At 33.4% G+C, this 21,568-nt stretch overlaps 1 protein-coding gene across 1 annotated transcript in view; it reads left to right on the top strand.

Moving 5' to 3' along the window:
• The window catches only part of LOC129220860 (collagen alpha-1(I) chain-like), a 176,440-nt gene that overhangs the window by 140,194 nt on the left and 14,678 nt on the right, over window positions 1-21,568 (top strand). The window contains exons 19-25 of the mRNA XM_054855291.1: window positions 4,935-5,054; window positions 5,245-5,269; window positions 6,923-7,029; window positions 9,735-9,827; window positions 11,516-11,630; window positions 13,167-13,211; window positions 14,646-14,767. Coding sequence (XP_054711266.1) covers window positions 4,935-5,054; window positions 5,245-5,269; window positions 6,923-7,029; window positions 9,735-9,827; window positions 11,516-11,630; window positions 13,167-13,211; window positions 14,646-14,767 — 627 coding nt within the window. The remainder of the gene's footprint in view (window positions 1-4,934; window positions 5,055-5,244; window positions 5,270-6,922; window positions 7,030-9,734; window positions 9,828-11,515; window positions 11,631-13,166; window positions 13,212-14,645; window positions 14,768-21,568) is intronic.

Here is a 21,568-nt window from a genome sequence, read left to right as displayed (position 1 = left end):
CGCAATTAATTAAAATCTTCTTTACTCAAATTACGCATTAGTACTTTTCTTCTTGTAGTTTTGGAGCATAGTTAGGATTTTCTCTCGATACATTTTAATACTTTTCTTCGAGCCACAAGAATATTTTCTAATAGTAGACGATGTGTCCCTCTTAAAAATGAGTGTGTTCTGCCATTTTGCTCTTACAAAAACAAATAAATAGATAAATAAGGAATAGTAGGGGAGATAGCGACCGAAATTTTACGACAATATATATAAGGCCAGAATTTTTTTAAATATTAGATTAGTTTACTTAAAAGAAGAAAACGCGAGTCTACCAAAAAGTTATCGTTGCAATAATTAATAAAAAAATTTGCAATATGTTGCAAAAACTTGTGAAATTGTCTTATATATATAAGGCTGAAACTCGGTAATATTATTGATTACGTATAAACATAACGAAAAATATATGTCTACCGCGTCCGAAGCGTTGCCGTGCCGTGTCTACCACCCACGGAAGGTGCAAAAAAATCAGTCAATTTTGACTTAAATATATAAGCCTAAAATTTTATTTAATAATTGTTTATAATGTATAAAATATAAAAACAAAAGTCTACCAGTTGTGTTATGTTGCAAAGGCATGATAGACGCCACGGAATGTCGACCTCGTACCTCTATGTACCGTTTATCGGGCCGTTAGCGCTCGCTTAAAAAAGTTTGCTTGTCGTCGCGAAATTTCAATAAATAAAGCTGATTTATTTTTTAATAAATAGTTTAAATCCTATTTTCACTAAAATTTTTAGTCTACCGTGACCAAGAGGTTGCTTAGTCTTTGGTAGACGTTGCTTAAATTATAAAGCAGTTGGAAAAGTATGAATGACTTAAGTATATTAAAAAAATAATTTTAACATTTAAACAAAATTAAAAAATATTTTATTAAAATTAAAATTATGTGCAAAATTATAGTGAAATTTATTTTTCATTAATAATGTCTTGACCTTTTAAATTATGCCTCTTTTGTTTGTTTATTTTTTATTTTTTATGGTCAAGTACTTATGAAATAAAATTTTTTGCATCGATCTTACATAACAATAAATAATTAAAAATAATCAAATGAACAGCACTTTACATATTAATTAATCTTTACTAATAATAATGCTGAAAGTCTCTCTGTCTGGATGTCCGGAGGATGTCTGTAGGATGTCTGGATCTCTGTGGCACGCAATGTGCCTAGACCGTTCGGCCGATTTTCATGAAATTTGGCCCAAAGTTAGTTTGTAGCATGGGGGTTTGCACCTCGAAGCGATTTTTCAAAAATTCGATGTGATTCTTTTTGTATTCCAATTTTAAGAACAAAATTATCATAAGATGGACGAGTAAATTACGAAATTTTCATAACATGGAACCGTAACATGGGCACAAGCCAATTGGCGAGATACGAAGTTATTATAACGTGGAACTGTAACATGGGTACAAGCCAATTGGCTAGAAAATTCACCATACATTCATTGTAAATATACAGGCGAACCAAAAGACCTTTTAATTTTTCTATTACGGGCAAAGCCGTGCGGTTACCTCTAGTAACCTATAAAACTGTAGCAAGGAACATAATTTTATTTAAACGAACTATTCATCAGGTGCATCGCCGCTCACGTCTGACTCGCCCAAATAATTTTCGTTTTCGCTTTCGTTGCTGAATTCATATTCAAAATGTCTTACGCTCAATTTAGCATCATTGTCAGTTCAATAATCATCATCACTGTGAATGTCGGTACTATTATGTCGGCTGTCTCGGTAAAATCATCAATATCTGTAATAGAAAACAATTGATAGAAAAAAAAGAAAGAGTTTTATTAAAAGTCAAGTCTGGTTGGAAAAAAAAATGATTACCCGACGCAGAAGACTGTGCTTCGAATGTAACATCTTTTATTGCTTGCGGTAATTGTTTTCAGTAAACCATTTAAAAACTTTTCAGCTGTCCTCGATTTTCCACCCACAATCAAGAGGTGATAAGCTTGTCAGATTTTTTAAATGAGAATTTGTCCAAATTTGCGAAATGCAAGCTGTTCTGAGGAAATGTTCACGAAGATCAGACTAACATATGGTTAAGGATGACGGATCAAAACTCTTCACGTTTTCGAGAATTACTTTATCTTTTTTCAAAATTTTTATAAACGTTTAAAAACGTAATGGTTCTTGCATCATTCATTTTTTCCATTTTATTTTGTCTGTACATTCGGTGCACAACTCTTCCGAAATTTCGAGTTGTATTCGAATTTGCGACATGCATTTTACATTGTGTGGTGGCTGATACTTACTCAAATTTGTTAACGCTCCTGTGTATTCTTCCGACTTTGTAAATAGAGCGTAAGGCCGGACTTTTCCTTTTCGGAAAAAAGCCGGATTTTGATCACAACCAGTCATTGCGTGTAAAGCAACCAAGGCGGAACAAACGGTTTCTCCTAAATTCTTGTAAAGTTCAGAGACATTGATACATCTTAATGATTTTCCAACGCCAACTTCCATCCAGACCTTTATTTAAGAATTCAAAAACTTCATGTTAGCCAATGTTATAACTAATACATCAGTATCTGAACATCGTAGGTGGACGTCATATGGACGCTGCAGCTCTTCAAAAATTACAAAGATGGTAAATAATTTTTGTGTCGGATTCTTCGCGGTCTGGGACACAATTGAATATGATCTACTATTTTTACAACTTTTCTGTTGATGGTTTCAAATCTATAACACTGTTTGTAGTTATTATACACAAATTTATCTTCAAAATAAATCGCTTTGTTATCTCGTTCCCAGTTTTTTAGTAAATATTCTAGCAAATCTTCTTTAAAAGTAATATTTTTTAATTGTTTCAAAAAGTTAGAGGGACGTGTTGCAGTCTCCTATCTGAATTTTTTGACCTCTGTGAGTTCCGCTTAATATATAGTCGCCTCAGAACAACAGTAAGATATCTTAGTATTTTGTAGTAAGTTACCGCCCTAATGCCAGGGCTAAGGCCGAAATACTTAAAATAAACCGCCAGCTCAGTTATTCCATCCAAGGACTGCAGTTTCGTGCTTTTTAGCACTCATCAGCCCGGAATAGGAATCACATGAGTTGGAGGCGAAAAATCTCTTAAGGGAGTCAAGAGAGCCAAAGAGCTTTATCCCAAGTTACTTATATGTTGTGAACTATTCTTTTGCGTATACTTAGCAACTAGACCACTTACAGACTTCAGAATTTCATTAAATGATTTGTTTAACCTTAACTTACAACTTAACGCAAAAAAATCAAATTCTAAAGTAAAATTTTGTTTAAAAACAAAAAACTTTAAAATAACAGATTTAAAAAAAATAATAATAATAAGCACTTTTCATAATGCACTCAAAAGGACAAAATAACTTTTCTGGGTCAGAAAGGACAATTTAAGTATTCCTGTAGTTTTTAATTCTTTGAAGAAAAAGATTTCACAAACGAAGAAAAGTGCGCTCAAGTCATTTTAAACCAAACTTTCCCATTAAGAAAAAAAAATGCGTGTTCCAACACTCAAATTTATGATTGAAAGCTAGATAGATAATGGTAAAACATTCTCTACATGACTAGAACCGCACTTCTCTTCGTTTTTGGTGTCATTTTCTTCGAAATTTTGAAAACTACAGGAATTCTTAAATTGTCCTTTCTGACCCAGAAAAGTTATTTTGTCCTTTTGAGTGCATTATGAAAAGTGCTTATTTTTTTAAAAAAATCTGTTATTTTCCAGTGAATGCAGTAAGACAGATTTTTCAGTTCTGCAGATGGCTATTATCTGTTGACCCAATTTAACATATGCTAAAGAAATATGAACATCAGCAGCAATGCTATCGCCGCGAAGCACTGGATCAAGTTTGCTCCAGAATGGCGGATGCGTCGACTCCTCCACTATAGGGGCCTTACTCAGGCCCAGGCCCCAGACCCAAGGTTATTATAGGCGTGTCCTTCCCCTCTCCCCTCTTCGTTCTTTGCAGTAGATGAATAAACAGCTTTACTTTCCCATTTACGAAATGTATTTGGAAAGGTTGTGATTCAAAATATTTTTGAAGAAGTTAATATATATATATATATGAATAATGTAACAAAAGTATGAATATCAATTTAAATATGATAGAAAATTGTAATCATAAAAAAAATTGAAAAATTTCCATTTATAAAGAATGAAAAGATAAAATAATCATACTTTTCCAACTACCTTATATTTTAAGCAACGTCTACCAAAGACTATGCAACCTCTTAGTCACGGTAGACTAAAAATTTTAGTGAAAATAGGATTTAAACTATTTATTAAAAAATAAATCAGCTTTATTTATTGAAAATTCGCGACGACAACCAACCTTTTTTAAGCGAGCGCTAGCGGCCCGATAAACGGTACATAGAGGTACGAGATCGACATTCCGTGGCGTCTATCATGCCTTTGCAACATAACACAACTGGTAGACTTTTGTTTTTATATTTTATACATTATAAACAATTATTAAATAAAATTTTAGGCTTATAAATTTAAGTCAAAATTGACTGATTTTTTTCGCACCTTGCGTGGGTGGTAGACACGGCACGGCAACGCTTCGAACGCGGTAGACATATATTTTCGCTATGTTTATACGTAATCAATAATATTACCGAGTTTCAGCCTTATATATATATATAAAACAATTTCACAAGTTTTTGCAACATATTGCAAAATTTTTTATTAATTATTGCAACGATAACTTTTTGGTAGACTCGCGGTTTCTTCTTTTAAATAAACTAATCTAAGATTTAAAAAAATTCTGGCTTTATATAAATAATGTATTAAAAACTGTCGCTATCTCCCCTACTAGAATAGAAAAAGGAAATTTTTGAATCAGAGTGTTTTAAGAGTGTGAAGCGTTCTTTAATAATGGGTTTTATATGCGATGTGTGGGTCACTGAATGATTTTTTTCAGGGTCGCCCTGGTCCACCCGGAAAACCCGGTGCCAAAGGAGAACCTGGTGACAGTGTCAAAGGCGAGAAAGGTGAACAAGGTCCAATAGGTCCCCCAGGAATAGGAGGATACCTAGATCCGGTATTTGATTCTTTTGCATTTGAAAAGCAATGAATTTACTTTCGCATGCTATAAGTTATTCTAACTTTTCGCTTTCATAGTTTGAGAGAAAACAAGAAATTAGAACTAAAATTTAATTAATAGATCAATAAAAAGGTTTGAAATTAAGCTTATTGATATGATCCCTAATTACTTTTTTCTTTCCTTATAGGAAGGTGTTAGCGTTGTCAGCATTGGTAAGTATATTATTGATATGTATACGTGTTTCAAAAAAATATTTTAAAAGTAATAATGAGTTGTGACACCAAGCGCGCAACCAAGGTTGTAATTAACCCTTGCGCAGAACCTTGGTTTTGAGGCATATACTGGTACAGTAAAATCTGTAAAGTTGACTACCTGGCTAAGTTGACAAGTTGACCGCTATTTTCAGTCACATAATTAGATCTACATCATATAATTTAACCTCTGTAAGTTGACCACCTGTTAAAGTTGACCACTAAAGTAGTTCACTGCAAGTGCTCAACTTACACAGGTTTCACTGTGCATATACTTAATGACCCCTTCCCGCGCCGAGAAAATATCTGTTGTGCCTCTGAATTGTGGATCATGATTATGAGCGGGGGGGGGGGGGACGGAACTAGCTTGTTTATGGAACGTTTTTACATGCAATAAAATTAAGTACACAGAACTATTATAAAAAATTAGAACTAAATATACAATAAATCGCTTTATAAGTATCAAGTACCCTTCTGGCAAAAAAAAATTAAAATTCTAGATTTCCGTTTGCAAAAAGAGTTTTCAAGTGATCTTTTCCAAACGTGCAAGTTGATTTAAGTTATTCAATACTGAACTGGTTTCGATAGTTTTACATAATACTTTGCTCATACATTGTGTAATAACTACAATTTGTTCGATCACTTAATAAAACATATTAGTTCCAATTTTACATTTTATTCAAATTTGTTTGCTTTAAATGAAGATTCGATGTAAGAAAAATCGGCTGTACGAGAGTTGTAGCAAAATTTTAATACAAATTATTCTTCTTTAAATTTAATTTATCGAGTATTCCGTTCCTCAAATTTAAATCCATAAGCAATTGCTTGAAACTTATAAAATGAAATAATCATAGCAGAAAATATGTGTTGTAATGAAGAATAATCGAACCATGTTTAAAAAATTATAAATTTCCATAGTTGGTCGACTAAAACAAAGTCTTAAATTCTTTTTCAAATCAATTTTCGATACGTTTCAAAATTTCAAAAATTACCGTAGGCGTTGCAGAAAAGAGGAGTGCCCTTAAAGGGAAAGAAATTCAAAAACCAGGAAAGCTGGTCTTGTATTAGCCATCAAAACACGCACAAAATTAAGAGAAACCTCATTGTTTTTCACATAAAGGTTGACTTCGTATTCATTCTAGAATCTTTCTATTGTCATGACCCTGATTAATTTCACTCAGGAATCCATTTCTTCGAATAAAAGTAGGGCTTTTATGCTAAAAAAATTTCCTAAAAATCAATTGGGTTGTTTCCGAAATTTTAAACGTATTTTTTTCTGAAAGAGAATGCTTAAAAACGTAGGAATTAACTATTTTTTAAGTGATTTGACAAAGTTTAATATTTTTTAACAGTTATTTTAATCATTGGGCAGATTCAATTCATTTTTTACGCTTCTTGCACATGATATCACAAGTGATGAAATGCCATTGATAAAGTGCATCACTTGTGACGTCATAAAGATCACGGATATTTAAAAAAAAAGAAAAATTAAAATTAAACGTTGGGAAAATAAAAGTTTTTTCTCGCTCCACTCTTTTTTTTTGCTTATTTTAACAATTTTAGTGACTAAAAGTAGTGCTTTTGACTGAAGGAAACAACCCCATTCTATTTCAGGCCCCAAAGGTGACAGAGGTGATGTCGGTCCTGTAGGTCCACCAGGATTGGCTGGAAAGCCTGGAGAGAAAGGTGAACCTGGACGACCTGGAGTAGAAGGGAAAAAGGTGACTTACGCACACAATTTACCTTTATCTTGATCAACAGTATGATGAAAATATGCCCTCAACTTCTGCTTGTGATTATTTACTAAAACACACCTCAGTTTTTCTTTAAAAACTCAACAAAAGAGGACCGATGTAGTTTTTTTTTTTAAACAAACAAGCACAAAGTTCATTTATTAAATGATTAATGGCAACGTTGTCGTCTCTGAAGACTAATGACACGTTAACAAATGCCAGCTTTTACTTTTATTTGAATCACTCACTTTTACTATTTTAGTTCTTAAGTGTATGATAAATTTTAAATAGAATCTTTTAAATATAAACACCTTGTGTCCCTATGAGTTTAACTTATTAGCCGATAAGTATTATGCCAATAGTCTTATTTTTTCGATTTCCGGCAGAGATATTCCCATTGAGAAGAGATAAAATAGAGGAAGTGAAGACTTTCATTCGCGAAGGACTGGCCCCAAGTCACGTGATAAATGTTAAAGAAAAGCATTGTAAGAAATCTTCGCTAGTATCTTTCTAAATTCTAGCTAAATTCTTTTGCTAGTTTCACTCAAAACGTGTCAACCATTCGTCGCTGTTGAGTCTCGTGACTTGAGCTCTTTGCCCAAGCTTTCGCTTAGCCAATGATTCTTCTAGCTCCCTCCACGAGCTCTAAGGAATTTCTCACTGTATTGAATTTTTCTGTAACAAGTAATATTGTAAATTCAGTTTTTACAGCGTCATTAAGTAAGAGTTTTTTTTTTACCTTCTTTCTTTTTTTTAATTTTTCATAAACTTTCAATCATAATGTACTGTCAAGTAGGAGCATAAACTTTATTCTTGTTAGTACATGTAAATTTTGGTGCAATTCACGTGGTTTCATTGCAACTATACGCAATGAATTTCTCCTTACGCGTAAAACCGAAAGTTAAAGAGTTCTAAGAATTTAAAGTTTGTCTGCAGCATTTAGCTCTTTTAAATAGAAAGTTGTCGGATTTTACTTAAAAAACATTTATTTATTACTTTTCCACCCTTTCTTTTTACTTCATTTTACAAAAAAAGGAAGTATTGTATTCGCGAAAAAAATTTCACTCAAAATTCGGCCTTAATTTCCATTTTGTTCACCGCCGAATTAATGTTGAGTTCTTTTTTTCAACCCGACCACACGCGGATAAGTGCCTAAGAATGTATAGGCACCCGAAATATCCATTTTGACATTCCCCGAGTTAATATACAACTTTTCTCGTGACGTGTGTACGTATGTGCGTATGTGCATATGCATGTCGCATAACTCAATAACGGTATGTCCTAGAAAGTTGAAATTTGGTACGTAGACTCCTAGTTGGGTCTAGTTGTGCACCTTCCCTTTTATTTGCATTCGGGTGTTTCTTAAGGGGTCTTTTGTCCCTTTTTGGGGGGAAATCATTGTTAATTTCGATGTAAACTGAAGTGGTGTTATAATTTGGCGACGCACTTGGCGATATATCGCCAGTCTCTTGGTCGCCAAGTTTTGCATCCAACTTGGCGACAAATTTGGCGATTTTTTTTTATCTGTTTCAATTTGGCCACTGTTGGTGATATTTAGAGAGTAAACTATTGAATCATACGCCTGTATGTACGTATGTATGTCGCATAACTCAATAACGGTAAGTCCTAGAAAGTTGAAATTTGGTACGTAGACTACTAGTGGGGTCTAGTTGTGCACCTCCGTTTTTGATTGCATTCGAATGTTCCAAAGGGGGTCTTTTACACCTTTTTGGGGGAAATCAATGTTCATTTCAATGTAAATTCAAGTAATGTTATAATTTATGTAAACATTTGGCAATATATCGCCAAGCTTTTGGTCGCCACATTTTGTCTCCAACTTGCTGACAAATCTGGCGGATTTTTTTTTTTTTTAAATCTGGTTTCTATTTGCCCATTGTTGGTGATATTTAAAGATTTAACTATTGAATCACATTAAAGTTGCCAATAATGGAGAAATAACTTTAAATTGGTGAAAAGGAAGTCATGTGATTCACACATCAGCTCGTTTTATAGTATTTTGATATAAAAGCATAGGAAAACGTCATTAAAGCTGTTCAAACAACTAAAAGGCATAGAAAAGTTTCGTTTCTCGTTAATAAGTATTTTCTTGTGATGTATTGCTTGAATGGATCATCTAAAGATCAGTTATGGTATTTACGATATTAATTTATCGTAAACAATATCGTTAAACAATAAAATTTCTATGTCAAAATTTTGAAGAAAATTTGAATGATAATTTGTTTATAAATACTACTTATCATGTCATTAAATATATAAGGGGCATTCAAATGAAACGTGGTCACTAGCCTAAAGTAATGTTTACGATTTTACTAATTCAAAAATAGTCACCAAAACTGTTGGCATATTTATCCCATTGCAACACTAGGCGGTCAATTCCATCTTTGAAGAAGCTAGTAGGTTGCTATCGGATCCAGGACTGCAAACCCAGTCACACACTTCGTCGTCCATTGTGATATCCGGTGTATAATCTGCGAATAGCTTGTTTTAGAGGTCCAAAAACATGTAAGTCACACAGTGAAAGGTCTGCACGGTGAAAGGGTGCACGGTGGATGTTCCAGTTCTAGCATCAGCTCGTTTTCAAATGCTTTCTTTTGATGAGCTGCATGGTATATAGTTTGAAATGATATAATAGTTAGCATAGCAATCGCATTTGTAATTTTATGCTGTTACAGGGCGAGCCCGGTGCACCAGGACCACCGGGTGGTTTGGGAGATGAAGGAGGCATTATATCTATTCCAGGGCCGCCAGGACCACCTGGTCCAGTGGTAAGTACTATGTTTAGCATTTCATTTGTTTGGTAGCACGCTAGATACTTTGCCAAATTTCTGCATCGCAAAAGTTTAAGAAAATCAGCAACCGTTACAGTTCCAATAGATTTGATTATCCTTTAAATTGCCAGCATCTAATTTTTTAAATCTATCTTCAATTAGGTAAAGTAATCAAAGTTATTCTTAAAAACTCTATTAAATAAAAACGATTTTTTAAATTGTTTTTGTGACTAATGAAAAATTAGGACAGGGTAAAGAATAATAGTTCTTCAATACTTTTAGCTTAGATATAATTAAAATGGTGCCATCTTTTGCTTAGCTTTTTACACTGTTTAAAAAAATTCTTGAAATTTTACGGTGAAAGTTACTGGCATCCATGTTGCCAGTAACTTTTCCTTAAAACCCTATTTTACTGTAAAAGTTTACGGTAGAATAAACGAGAATTAAAAAACGCAACATGCCAGCAGCGGGCGATCTCTAGGCCTTCGTAATGGCAGGTGGCTTTGCTAAGGGCAGATACAGAAATGTTTCAAGGAGGGGCGATTGCTTTTCTAACTTACCTTTTACTAAATTAATTATTAATTAAACGTGCTTTGGGGGGCACAGCTTTGGGGGGGGCACAGCAAATTTATCTAAAACTTTTCATTGAAAGAGGTATTCTAAAATTGCGTTTTAGAACTTCAATTTCCTGACTATTCCAAGAGAATGGTTCGAAACTCCCCCCTTCCCTCCTAACATCATTGAAGATCATCTGAAATTGCGCTTTTTGAAACTTCAGTTTCGAAAAATTACCAGAGGAAAGTCACTGAACCCATTCTTTCACCCAACAGCGCCAACACTGCCTGAGATGTCTACAATCGCGTCTTTAAGGCTTAGATTTTGTAAAATGTCCAAGGAAAGGTCTCTAAATGCCTCCTCTTAACATCGCCAACAATTGCGTGTTTGAAACTTCAAGTGGGAAAAGTTTCCGGGAGGGAAATTTTAACCCCATTCCTTTCCTTAACGTCATCATAAATGGCCTACAGTTCCGTTTTAGATCTTTGAATTGGAAAAATGTACAGTTCAGGCTCCCTCACGGGAAGAGCGATCGTCCCCATCGCCCCTCCCTTGTATCTGTCCTTGGGGGGGGGGGGGGTATTGCCCACTCCCTGGCTTTGGAAATTAGTGTATTTCTATGTAAGTGGGAGTGGTTTCAGCTGTTTTTTGGTATAATTTGCATTGAGTATGTAGCTTTTTACCCCCTCCCCTGTAGAAAAATTCTAAACAACGGATCTGGCGAATATATATTTCAAAAAAAAAAAAAAAAACCTTGCAGTTAAATTGTAAAACTATTTATGATAATAGCAAAATGTAGACTACCCCGAATTTAAATTTTTAGCAGAGCAGAAATTCTCAGTTTGCCAAATGGAACTCCAAACTTTACCGAATCGTCAGACAAAATTTGCCGAGTAAAAAAATTTTTTGGAAGGTCACAATGACCTCCCGTGACCTTCCATTGGGACGCCACTGTCAAAACGTAGTTCTAAAAGGGCACACAATAACTAAATTTCAATTTCTCCGATAGAGACAGCAGAGAAATTCAGCTCATACCAGTAGCAAAGTAATTAAATTGCTTAGCTCCCATAGAAGAAAAAATATTGAAGTGTAATATTTTTTATTGTATTTATTCCTAATTCTTCACTAAGGGACCTCCCGGTGATTCCATAAAAGGTGCTCCTGGCCCACCTGGTCCTCCTGGACCTCCAGGAAGTGGTCGCTTGAATCCATTCTGGACAGGAACAGAAAACGCTGCACGAAGAGGTATTTTTTATGCATTGACTTATTAAATTTAATGTTCACTCTTGTTTGTGATGTTTCTTGACAATGACGTCACGACGCGCAGAAGAAAAAACGAGATAGGATGTCACATTTACTAACTGCCTGCATGTCAGATCGCAGACTGTTTGTTGGCTCGTATTGGCTGACGCATCCAATTCAAATGGATGTTCTGCTCCTTGCTGCGCGGCTCGTAAAATTTAAAATATTTAAAGATTTACAGAAATTGTGACAGAAAAAAGGCTACATATGCATGGGTTTAACAAACTAATCGGATTTCTAAAGTGAAATGCCTAATTTCACCCGAAATTCGGACACCGCGCTGGGAACTACTTCTCTCGCTTGATCTCAGCTCATTTATTAATTGTCAAGAAATGCTGCAGTCCACTATAGCAGGGGTTCCCAAACTTTTACGATTCATGGCTACCTTTGAAGAATTAGAATTTTTTCACGGCACCTTTGTCTTATCGGTTTCATATATATATATATATATATATATATATATAAAATAAGCAAGCCAAATTCCAAATATTAAACAAATTATATAAAAATAATGATGATAAAAAGGAAAATTGCAAATAGCTGCTAAATAGGAAAAGATAAAGTATGAATCCAGAGCTCATCAGCCGTGGAGGATTCATTAAATATGGTCAAAAGACCAAAATTTTTTAACTATGAACTAAAAGAGAATGTTTAAGCTCCAGTACATGCAATATAGAGTAACAATGGGCAAATGCACCCAATTTGCCCAATGTTACTCTATATTGCATGTACTGGAGCTTAAACATTCTCTTTTAGTTCATAGTTATATATATATATATATATATATATATATATATATATATATATATATATATATATATATATATATATATATATATATATATATATATATATATATATATATATATATATATATATATATATATATATATATATAATTGATACTGTGCACCCTTCTCAGTACTCCTCGCATCTCCCTAAGGCCCACCAGTGCGTCACGGCACCCACTTTGGGAACCCTTCCCCTATAGCATTTATTCTAGTATGAATATTATTGTTAACAGTTTATACCAGTGAGGAAACTGTCCCTTTAAGTTCATGGTGCGGCTTTTTTGAGTTTTTTGAGAAGTCTTGCCTGTCATTTTTAATTTGCATTAATTGGTTAAATAGCTCAACAGCTATTTCATTTATTTTGTATAATTATTACTTTTAGTTATTTGTTTGTAATGACTAATAATATTTCTAATTATAATAATAAGTAGTAGTAGGACTGGTATAATTGTGTACTAAACGTAAGGCATTAGTTTTAGGTTGATTTCAGTCACTTGGCTTGAGTTTATAATATGGCAATTGTTGTTTTTTTTAATGAAAAAACCGTCGTTTTGGTATTAGCCTTAAAATTATGAAAAATAATTTCGTTTAATGACAGCTTCATAAATAAAATCTGTGCTTCATTTATTTAAATAATCATAACCCATATATTTCACTACTAACTAATATATTGAAAATTGTTTGCAAGCATACAGAGGAATTAAAGGCTTGAGATCATTCGCTAGAACAAAAGGTAAGAGTAGAACCAAAATAAAACTTTTGCTTATAGAAAAAAAATGTTTCATGATCATTGAATTGCTTCTGTGTGAGCTTTGAACTGTGAAAAGTGTGTTCGCGAAGATTTAAATCTTCTGCTAGAAAGAATCAAATTAAAATACACGTTACGATTAGAAAAAAAAAATCCAGCCTCCCTCTCGTAGAAAATAGAATTTAACCTTCTACTGCCTCAAATTATTATTCCCTGTAAGAAAAAATATTTATATTCGCAGAATGTTAAAAAATAATGCATTTAACACATTAAAGTGGATTTTTGTTTTAAAATATTTTGCATTTTCAAAAGAGATTTGTGATTCTGTGACTTGGAATCTGAGACTTGCGACTTGGGTCAGAAATCTGTTTATAAAGCAGCCATATTGCACTACTCAAGTCTCAATGGTCAACAAAGGAATGACCCTACTATATTGAAATATAATAATGAAATTTGATGTGGTCTATGAGTCACGGTGGGCAGTTAGAGGGTTAAAAAGAGCTCATTGTAGGTAGAACCATATTAAAATCTCACTTTCACCTGAAAACAAAAAGAACTTGATGAAAATACGTGTAACAGTATTATTTTTAAAAAACGCTTCGGAGAGCATCCCTCACCCGCGGTCCAAACTAATACCGAATTTCGCAGTTATAGGTGCTAAGTTGCTCCTGAGTTTAGCAAAACGGCCGTCTTGCCATGCTCAGTTTTCACATATTCATGGTCTATAGAAACATTTTGTTCTTCAGCCCCAGGCTTGAATCGAGTAGCCTATGACTTTCGCTAAAGCACAAACCCTAATCTCAAGCTAGTAAGTAATCCTAGTCAGTATCTCATGTTCTTATTGATTGAAAAAAATGGAACGAACCTTATCTAATAGAGAAAAAAAGCTGTTTCGAATGACGTAGAATGTGAAGAGTGTAAATCTGTCATCCCCTTTAGATAAATTTTTAGCTAATTTTTGTGAACATTTAGAGCAACTCATCGGGGAAAGTAATTTTGCACCAAACGTCAAGGCAAAAAATTTTCCCACTTTTTTTAATGTCTCCAGGACGTAAAACACAAAGGCACGATTTCACAAAATTTAAAGTGGTATGGAAGTCCGCTATAGTATGTAAATTGTTTTGGTGTTTTAACTTGAACGGTTTAGAACTTAATTTAAATTCTTAACTGCGACAATTGCTGGTTACTTAAGCACCTCTGTGTCAAATTTAGTAAAGATTCGTAAAATGTTGCGTTGTTCAAAGAACATACCATACATACACTTACATGCATACACGATATAATAAACAGCTGTAATAAGATGATATTTTATTTTTAGAAGCTATTTTCTACGATACACATATTGTGAAAGATGTGGAAACAAAATGAAATTAAAAGGCAATGTCATGAACAATTTAGCTCAATTTCTTGCACTTGTAGGATCTCAAGTGTTTCCTGGACCTCCAGGTCCTCCAGGACCACCTGGACCTCCCGGTCCACCAGGAAAAACTGCATTCCACAATCCTCCTGAAGAACTCCGAAGGCCGACCGTCGTACCTGGGGTAAGAGAGGAAATTTACTGTTACTTGTTTCGTTTAATATAATATTGCACTTTGTACATTATTGTCAGCAAGATTTGATACATTTTTGTAGTATGACAAAAATCTTGTTTTATCCCATCTATGCAGACTCTTATCATACAATTCTACTACGTCATCTTATACATTTTTTTCAGCTTATACATTATTAATGTATGAAAAAGTTCCTACTGTTTACAGCACGAAAATTAAAAACTGATTTTGTAGCGGATCTTAATTGCGTGACCGCTACGATGGTCAAACAAAAAGTTTTAAATGTGACTAATAGTTCTAAATTGAGTCTGAGTCTATAAATTAGTACATTAGTTTATTTTAAAAATGACAGGGGCTGCCCTTCCTTGTGAGCATGAGGAAAAAAAAGAAAAGCTAAGTAAAAATTATTTTGCTACCGTCATAACTGTAGGGTAGACCGGGGCACGTTTACGCATTGGGTACGTTTTACACAGAGCCCTTTTTCAAAAACGGATTACAACTGAAGAGTCAACAATCATAGCAGATTGGTGCTGCTCCCTAGCAAATATTCTCTCAAGTTTTTGAGCATCAGTCGAGCTTCGGTTTAGCATGCGGATAGGAAAATCTGTGTTCTACCAAGGCGTGTAAAGTTTTTGTTGAACGTTTTGAAGCTTATTTTGAAAGAATAATACTTTGCTAAAAACACATAAACACATAAAAAATAGCAGAATTTTGCCCTTTTTTGAGAGCTGTATTTGTATGGACGGAAAAGTTATTAAATGTTTTTGCACCGTAAAAATAAATCCAAACTTGCCGATGGGACACATTTACGCATTTACATCGGATCACGTTTACGCACGTTCTTACTGTGTCTTACTACTCTGTCTTACTTCTAAACGGGTCTCGGACGCTTTTTTCGCTCTGTACTGTTTCAAACCTTTAGTATTTTCAGGTTATTTAAGTTTAAAAATAACCATTCATTCAAAACTAAGTAAAAGATTCGTATCTTATAGCTTACAATCATAGAGTGATGTTTTCATGCTTGTTCAGCTTTAACTTTATACAGGGTCATTCTATAGTGACTAACGTAACATTCGCAGCTCATTTTCAAACTCTTTTTACTTACACCGGGAGTAAAAATAAATGTGTTTTGATTTAATATGCAGATTTAAAATGTACAAGGTGACTGTTTTTCATTTCTACCAAGAATTTGAAGCAAAAAAAGCGCTGGCAGGTGTTTTTTCACCAAAAAAGGCATCGTGACTAACGTAACATTTTTGCAACCCTGAGAAACAATGCTTATGTTACGAGGCAATTTTTTCTGAAACTTACGCAGGCATTTAAAATTGGCCGATACATTTGTAAGAAGTAAACAATCTATTTTTAAAAATGTACTGCAGATTTGATACCGATGAATCTTTTTTGGCCCTTAAAGGTACTTTTACAAAAAACTGTGTGTGACTAACGTAACCATCAAATAACAAGCAATGAATGCATATAAAAAACTTTTTATAATTGATTTCTTGCTCTTATATTACTTTTACACTGTTAAGGAACTTTCTTTGTGTTGCATTATGGTTCTTTCTTTACTTTTTTTCTATATTAGTGTAAGAAATTGAATGGAAGGATTCAGTTCAATTAACTCAATTTGAATGTGCGGAAAAAAAATAAACAAATAAAAAAAAACTGCTTTTACAAACTGAATAACATCATTCTTTGGCTAATTAAATCCTAAATTTCTCTCTTTAAAAAAATTAATTGTATGCAAGTTGATAGTTTCACCGAATTCTAGTATTCTGCTGATATACTAGTTATCGTTATAAGAAACTCCGTAGTAACTTTTCAATGGCATATTATTTTTTAAGGTTTACTGATTCATCGAACGAATAGTGTTGTGCATCCTTTTGAATTAAAATGTAATATTGAAAAAAAAATTGAACGTTTTTGCAGAATGCATTTTAATTCCAGATATCACCACAAATGTTTGAATTTCTAAATGATCATTCTTGCATTTTCTGAAATATATGGCAGCAGCGCTTATTGTCACATATCGTGTAACATCTTCTAATGTTTTCCAACTAGCAGCCATTACTTCATTTTAATAATAGGTGGAGATGTGTTTTCTAAAAAATAAAGACGTTCTCCTTTGTTAAGACTGTATTTCTATTATCTTAATTCTTAAGCATGGATTCTTGTGTTGAATGCACGTTCAGCAGAGTATTCATTTTGCTTTACTCACTTTTTTTTAAATAATACTTTAAATTGGAAGTATCTTTATAAAGACCTTTAAAAAAGGTAAACAGAATTTCTACAATGTAATATCACTGGTATTTTTCACCCTTTATATTTTTAATCAATATAGAATGCCTACATATTCAAAATTGTTCATGAAAATATACATTAAATTAAATAAGTTTTAAATGTTAGCAGTAATTTTTAAAATGTTACGTTAGTCACAGCTCAAATGTTATGTTAGTCACACTAATTATTTTATATCTACAGATACTAAAATAAATATTTTGCACTTTTTAAGTAGATATGACACAGATGTAAGAAAATAAAAAGTGCTGTTTGGTTCAATCATCTGGTTTAGTTTTTAAGCAGAAAATAGTACATTTTCGTGACTGACTAACGTAAATATTTTCAGTGAAATAATCAAACTAATTAAAATACAGTGATCTCTCGCTTATACGCGACCTCTGTTATACGCGTTTTTCACTTATGCGCGATAAAAAATTTTCAAGTTTTAGTTAAATCGCCTGTTCACGCTTTGCTTATCGGAAGATTTGTACCCTTCTTGATGTCTCTTAGAATGCTTTCACACACCTTTATTCCAATGTTCAAAATGTTTCCAAGAACGCGTTTTTTTCGCGCAAGTGTGCGATTGAGGGTGCAGTTAGTTTTGTGATTGACATCGAGAGGGGGAGAACGGGTTACATGCGAAAAGGTTGACCTTCCTAAAAGTCGTGGTGAAGCGGAAAGCATTGACATAGTCTATCGAGGATCTTTTGTATCCTTACAGACTATGACACTGATCATGCGACAGTTTTTTGGTTTTGTGGAATTCGCTTACATACTGTACAGTGTATAAAAAATGACAAAACGTGCAACTTCAAATTTTACATTTTTATTAAATTACAATGCATAAATGGAAATTATGTGCGTATTTATTCATTAGTATCAGTAGTGTACTATTAGTATTACTATAACTGTTGATAACTTACTGTATTTAAGCTTATTTTTGGGGACTTATGCGCGAATTTTACTTGTGCGCGAAAATTTCGTTGTCCCCTTTGGTCGCGTATAAGTGAGAGGTCACTGTACTTACCTTAAAATGTATGCAAAAAGAACAGTCAATTTTATTGGGCCAAAATCATTTCGATCATTTCCAAATTCATTTTCATTCATCATCCAATCATTTAGAATAAACATAGTTCTTTTAAAAATTTGCAAAAATTTTTACATAACACAAGAAAACGTGGACGCATGTTGCGCATGCTAAGCACATGCTAAGCCTTTTCTACAACCTCGCACGTTTAGAGCCAGAAGAAAAACACCGAATGAAATTTTTGCAAACTGTTACTGGATTTACATACTAGAAAGTATGTTGAATGAAATGATAGGTCACAATTAAGGCTTTGTGGGAAAAAACTTCTGAGCTTGAGGTTGACATTTCTACGGAAAGACCCTACACTATTCAGCTTCCGATACATTTTCTTTATTTTGAAGATGGTAAGACATTGCGTTCAAACAGAACTACGTTAGATGTCAAAATAATGAAAAGGCTTATCAATAATCCAAATATTTTTCTCAGTAAGCCTCCCACATCATCACATATGGACTACCCCGACTGAGACCATTTGAAAAAGTAGGACCAAAGCTTAGGAACCAGGAAAGGGAAAAAAGAGGATGCTCACAATCCTGACTGATACCCCATTTAAAGAAGCCCTCGGACAAGAGCTGTAAGAAGCTACGAAGAAAAGAAACAAAATGGGCTGAACGAAACAAAAAAAGGAGAAGTTACTTTAAAATTTGCAAGTTTCATTTGAAGCAGAAATAAAAGATGTCAAAGAAAAAAGTATGAAACCGAAGCCTGCAACAGGGAAAAGTTGGTACACTCTGTAAAAAGGAATTTAATGAACGATTCTGTTTACGAAGTAGAGAATAGAGCTTGCATCTATTGTTTGAAAGCACACAACCAGTCGAAAAAAGGACACGACAGGGTTCAACGTCTTACATGTCAAAACGCATTCCCATGACAAGTATGCGAAAAGAAATACTTGATTTTTGTTAGTAAAATCTAACAGTGATGAAAAAGATGACTAAATAGTTTCTGTTTTTAATTAGTAATAAGTCCTATGATTTTAGTTTAGGCTATAAAATGATCTTCAATTAATTATTTGTAATGTTCTTATTTTTAAAGTGTTTTAAGATAGATAAAATATTTAAATTTGGTTAAATATCTATTTCACTTACTATTTGGTATCATTTTTAATATGCGTGAACATGCCCCACTCGATGCGTAAACTTGCGCCGTGTTCAGGGAAGTTTAAGCAACCGACTTGGATTCAAAAAACATTTTTTTACGGTTAAAAACACAAGCTGAGCAACAATTGAATATACATATTTTGACTTCATTAAGTGCTTCATAAAGCCACAATGTCTAAAATTTCCTAGGTTCAAACATAAAAATTAGAAAATTCATTGAAAAAAATCCTCGTAAACGTGCCCGGTCTACCCTACAGTACTGAAATCTTGATGAAAACAACATTACAGAACCCGAAAATGAAGAAAACAAGTGATACAGTCGACGCTCATTATAACGACCACACATTATAAAGACCATTCCATTATAACGACCAGTGGTAAAAGCCCGAACTTTGTCCCTATGAACTTAATGTTAATTTGCTTTCGGTATAACGACCGTTCTGTATCTTCTAATCCAATACAACGACCGAATTCAGCGGGCACTATTTCCAATGTTTTTCCAATAAAGCAAATTTGTAGCTTGAAATGATCTTGATAACTGTTTACAGACAGCTGCATGTAGTCTTCAGTGTTCAATCCAACTTTGAGAGGGGGTGGGAGTACTACTCAAAACAGCACAGAAAAAATAAAGGGGGTATAAAGTGAAATTTCCGGATTCCGAAGTAAAAGGGGTTGACACATTTTATGTTAGTTTGGTGTTTGATCACGTGGTTTTTAAGATCTTGGCAGTTTTGCATCTCTCTGAAGCAGCATGGAATGAAGTCTCAGAAAAGACCCTCAAAAATTACTTTCATCATGTTGATTTTGAAAAGCAAAAGGAATTGGAATCTACTGCTGAAATGCAAAAGCAACTTGCTGAAGTCAGGCAATCCAAGATGAAAAATTCGATGAAGAAGATGAAATGCTGTAAAATGTTTTTAAGAAAATGAAACTGGATGAAGAGTTAAACTAAAACAATTATGCTAACATCAATTCTGATTTAGCATGTGTTGAGCATCTGTCAGAAGATGAACTATTTCTCGATACTGTGCACAAAAATTAATTGATGTATCATGATCAGATGAAGAAGGAATTGAGACCAAAGTTTCTAGTGTGAAAAGTTTTGAATGTTCAAGGGAATTTTAAATGTTCTTTCAAAAGCACACTACTTATCATCTATAACTGAAATGGAAAATTGTGTTTTGCAAAAATCATGTGCGTTAAAAAGGCAAACAAGTGTTTCTGATTTTATCTTCAGAAAATAAATGATTTTTAAGTAAACGATTTTTAAATATGTAATCAGTTTTTTCCCATATTTTCTACTTTAAAATCGGTCATAATATTTTTCACCCATTATTTTTTTAAAAAATGTCTATGATAAAAAATACTTTAGGAATTTAACTGGAATCTTTGAAAAAATGCAAACTTTATTAGAGCAACATAACATGCGTGATGCATGTATATATGTTTTTTAACTTCTACCTCTTATAACGACCACCCATTATAAGGACCTTTTTCTCTGAGACGGAGATGGTCGTTATATCGAGCGTCGACTGTACTACAAATGAGTTTTCTTTTTGCAAGTGATCTCTGTAAAACTTACTTTACTGCAAACGCAGTGTCAATGCAGTGAAAGCAACCAAACTTCCTATTGCTTTAAATGAGCAATTTCTGTAAAAGTGCTATTTTTGCGAGGCTTTATATTTCGCTAGCCCGTCTTAATCGCGATAATTTCAGCCTCGCGAAATATTTTTTTGAGGTGGAATTTTTAACTTTCGGTTCGTCTCATATAAAATTCGCGAAATTTTTCAGCCTGCGAAAGTATAAATATCTTCATTTTCGAAAAAATTACGGCTGACGAAAGTAAATGCTTTTACAGCATTGAAAAAACGTAGCATTTTAGAAAGGTATTTAAAAAAAACCTTTTCATTCTGGTGACAGTAGAGGGCCTAGGCGGCCAAATTCCAGCATTATTTTTTGAAAATGGTCCCTTCAGGCTCTTCGTAGAAGTACCTCAAGCTTTTATCGTCACCACTGCTTTTGATACCAATAGTATTTTAGAATAATTCTGCGATTTTAAAACGGAAAACTCTAAAACAAAAAAAGGTATAAATTAATAAAATAAATAATGTTTAGAAAATTTAACAAAATAAAATTTAACAAATAACTGGCAATGTTTTATTATGACTGGTACTTAATTATTTAGTTTGTTCCTGAGTGTTTTTGCTCTAAGTGTAATCTCTACATAACGAAATTATTGAGGAGGGAGATATTACTATTCTTTGTAAAAAATTTACAATAATATTCTCTGCCCTACTGTTTTATGTATAGAAATTATTACAAGAC

Source organism: Uloborus diversus, chromosome 4 (assembly GCF_026930045.1).
Source record: "Uloborus diversus isolate 005 chromosome 4, Udiv.v.3.1, whole genome shotgun sequence".
Classification (NCBI taxonomy): Eukaryota; Metazoa; Arthropoda; class Arachnida; order Araneae; family Uloboridae; genus Uloborus; species Uloborus diversus.
The sequence above is the reverse complement of the archived record's forward strand: the minus strand, read 5'-3'. Positions and strand labels throughout refer to the sequence as shown.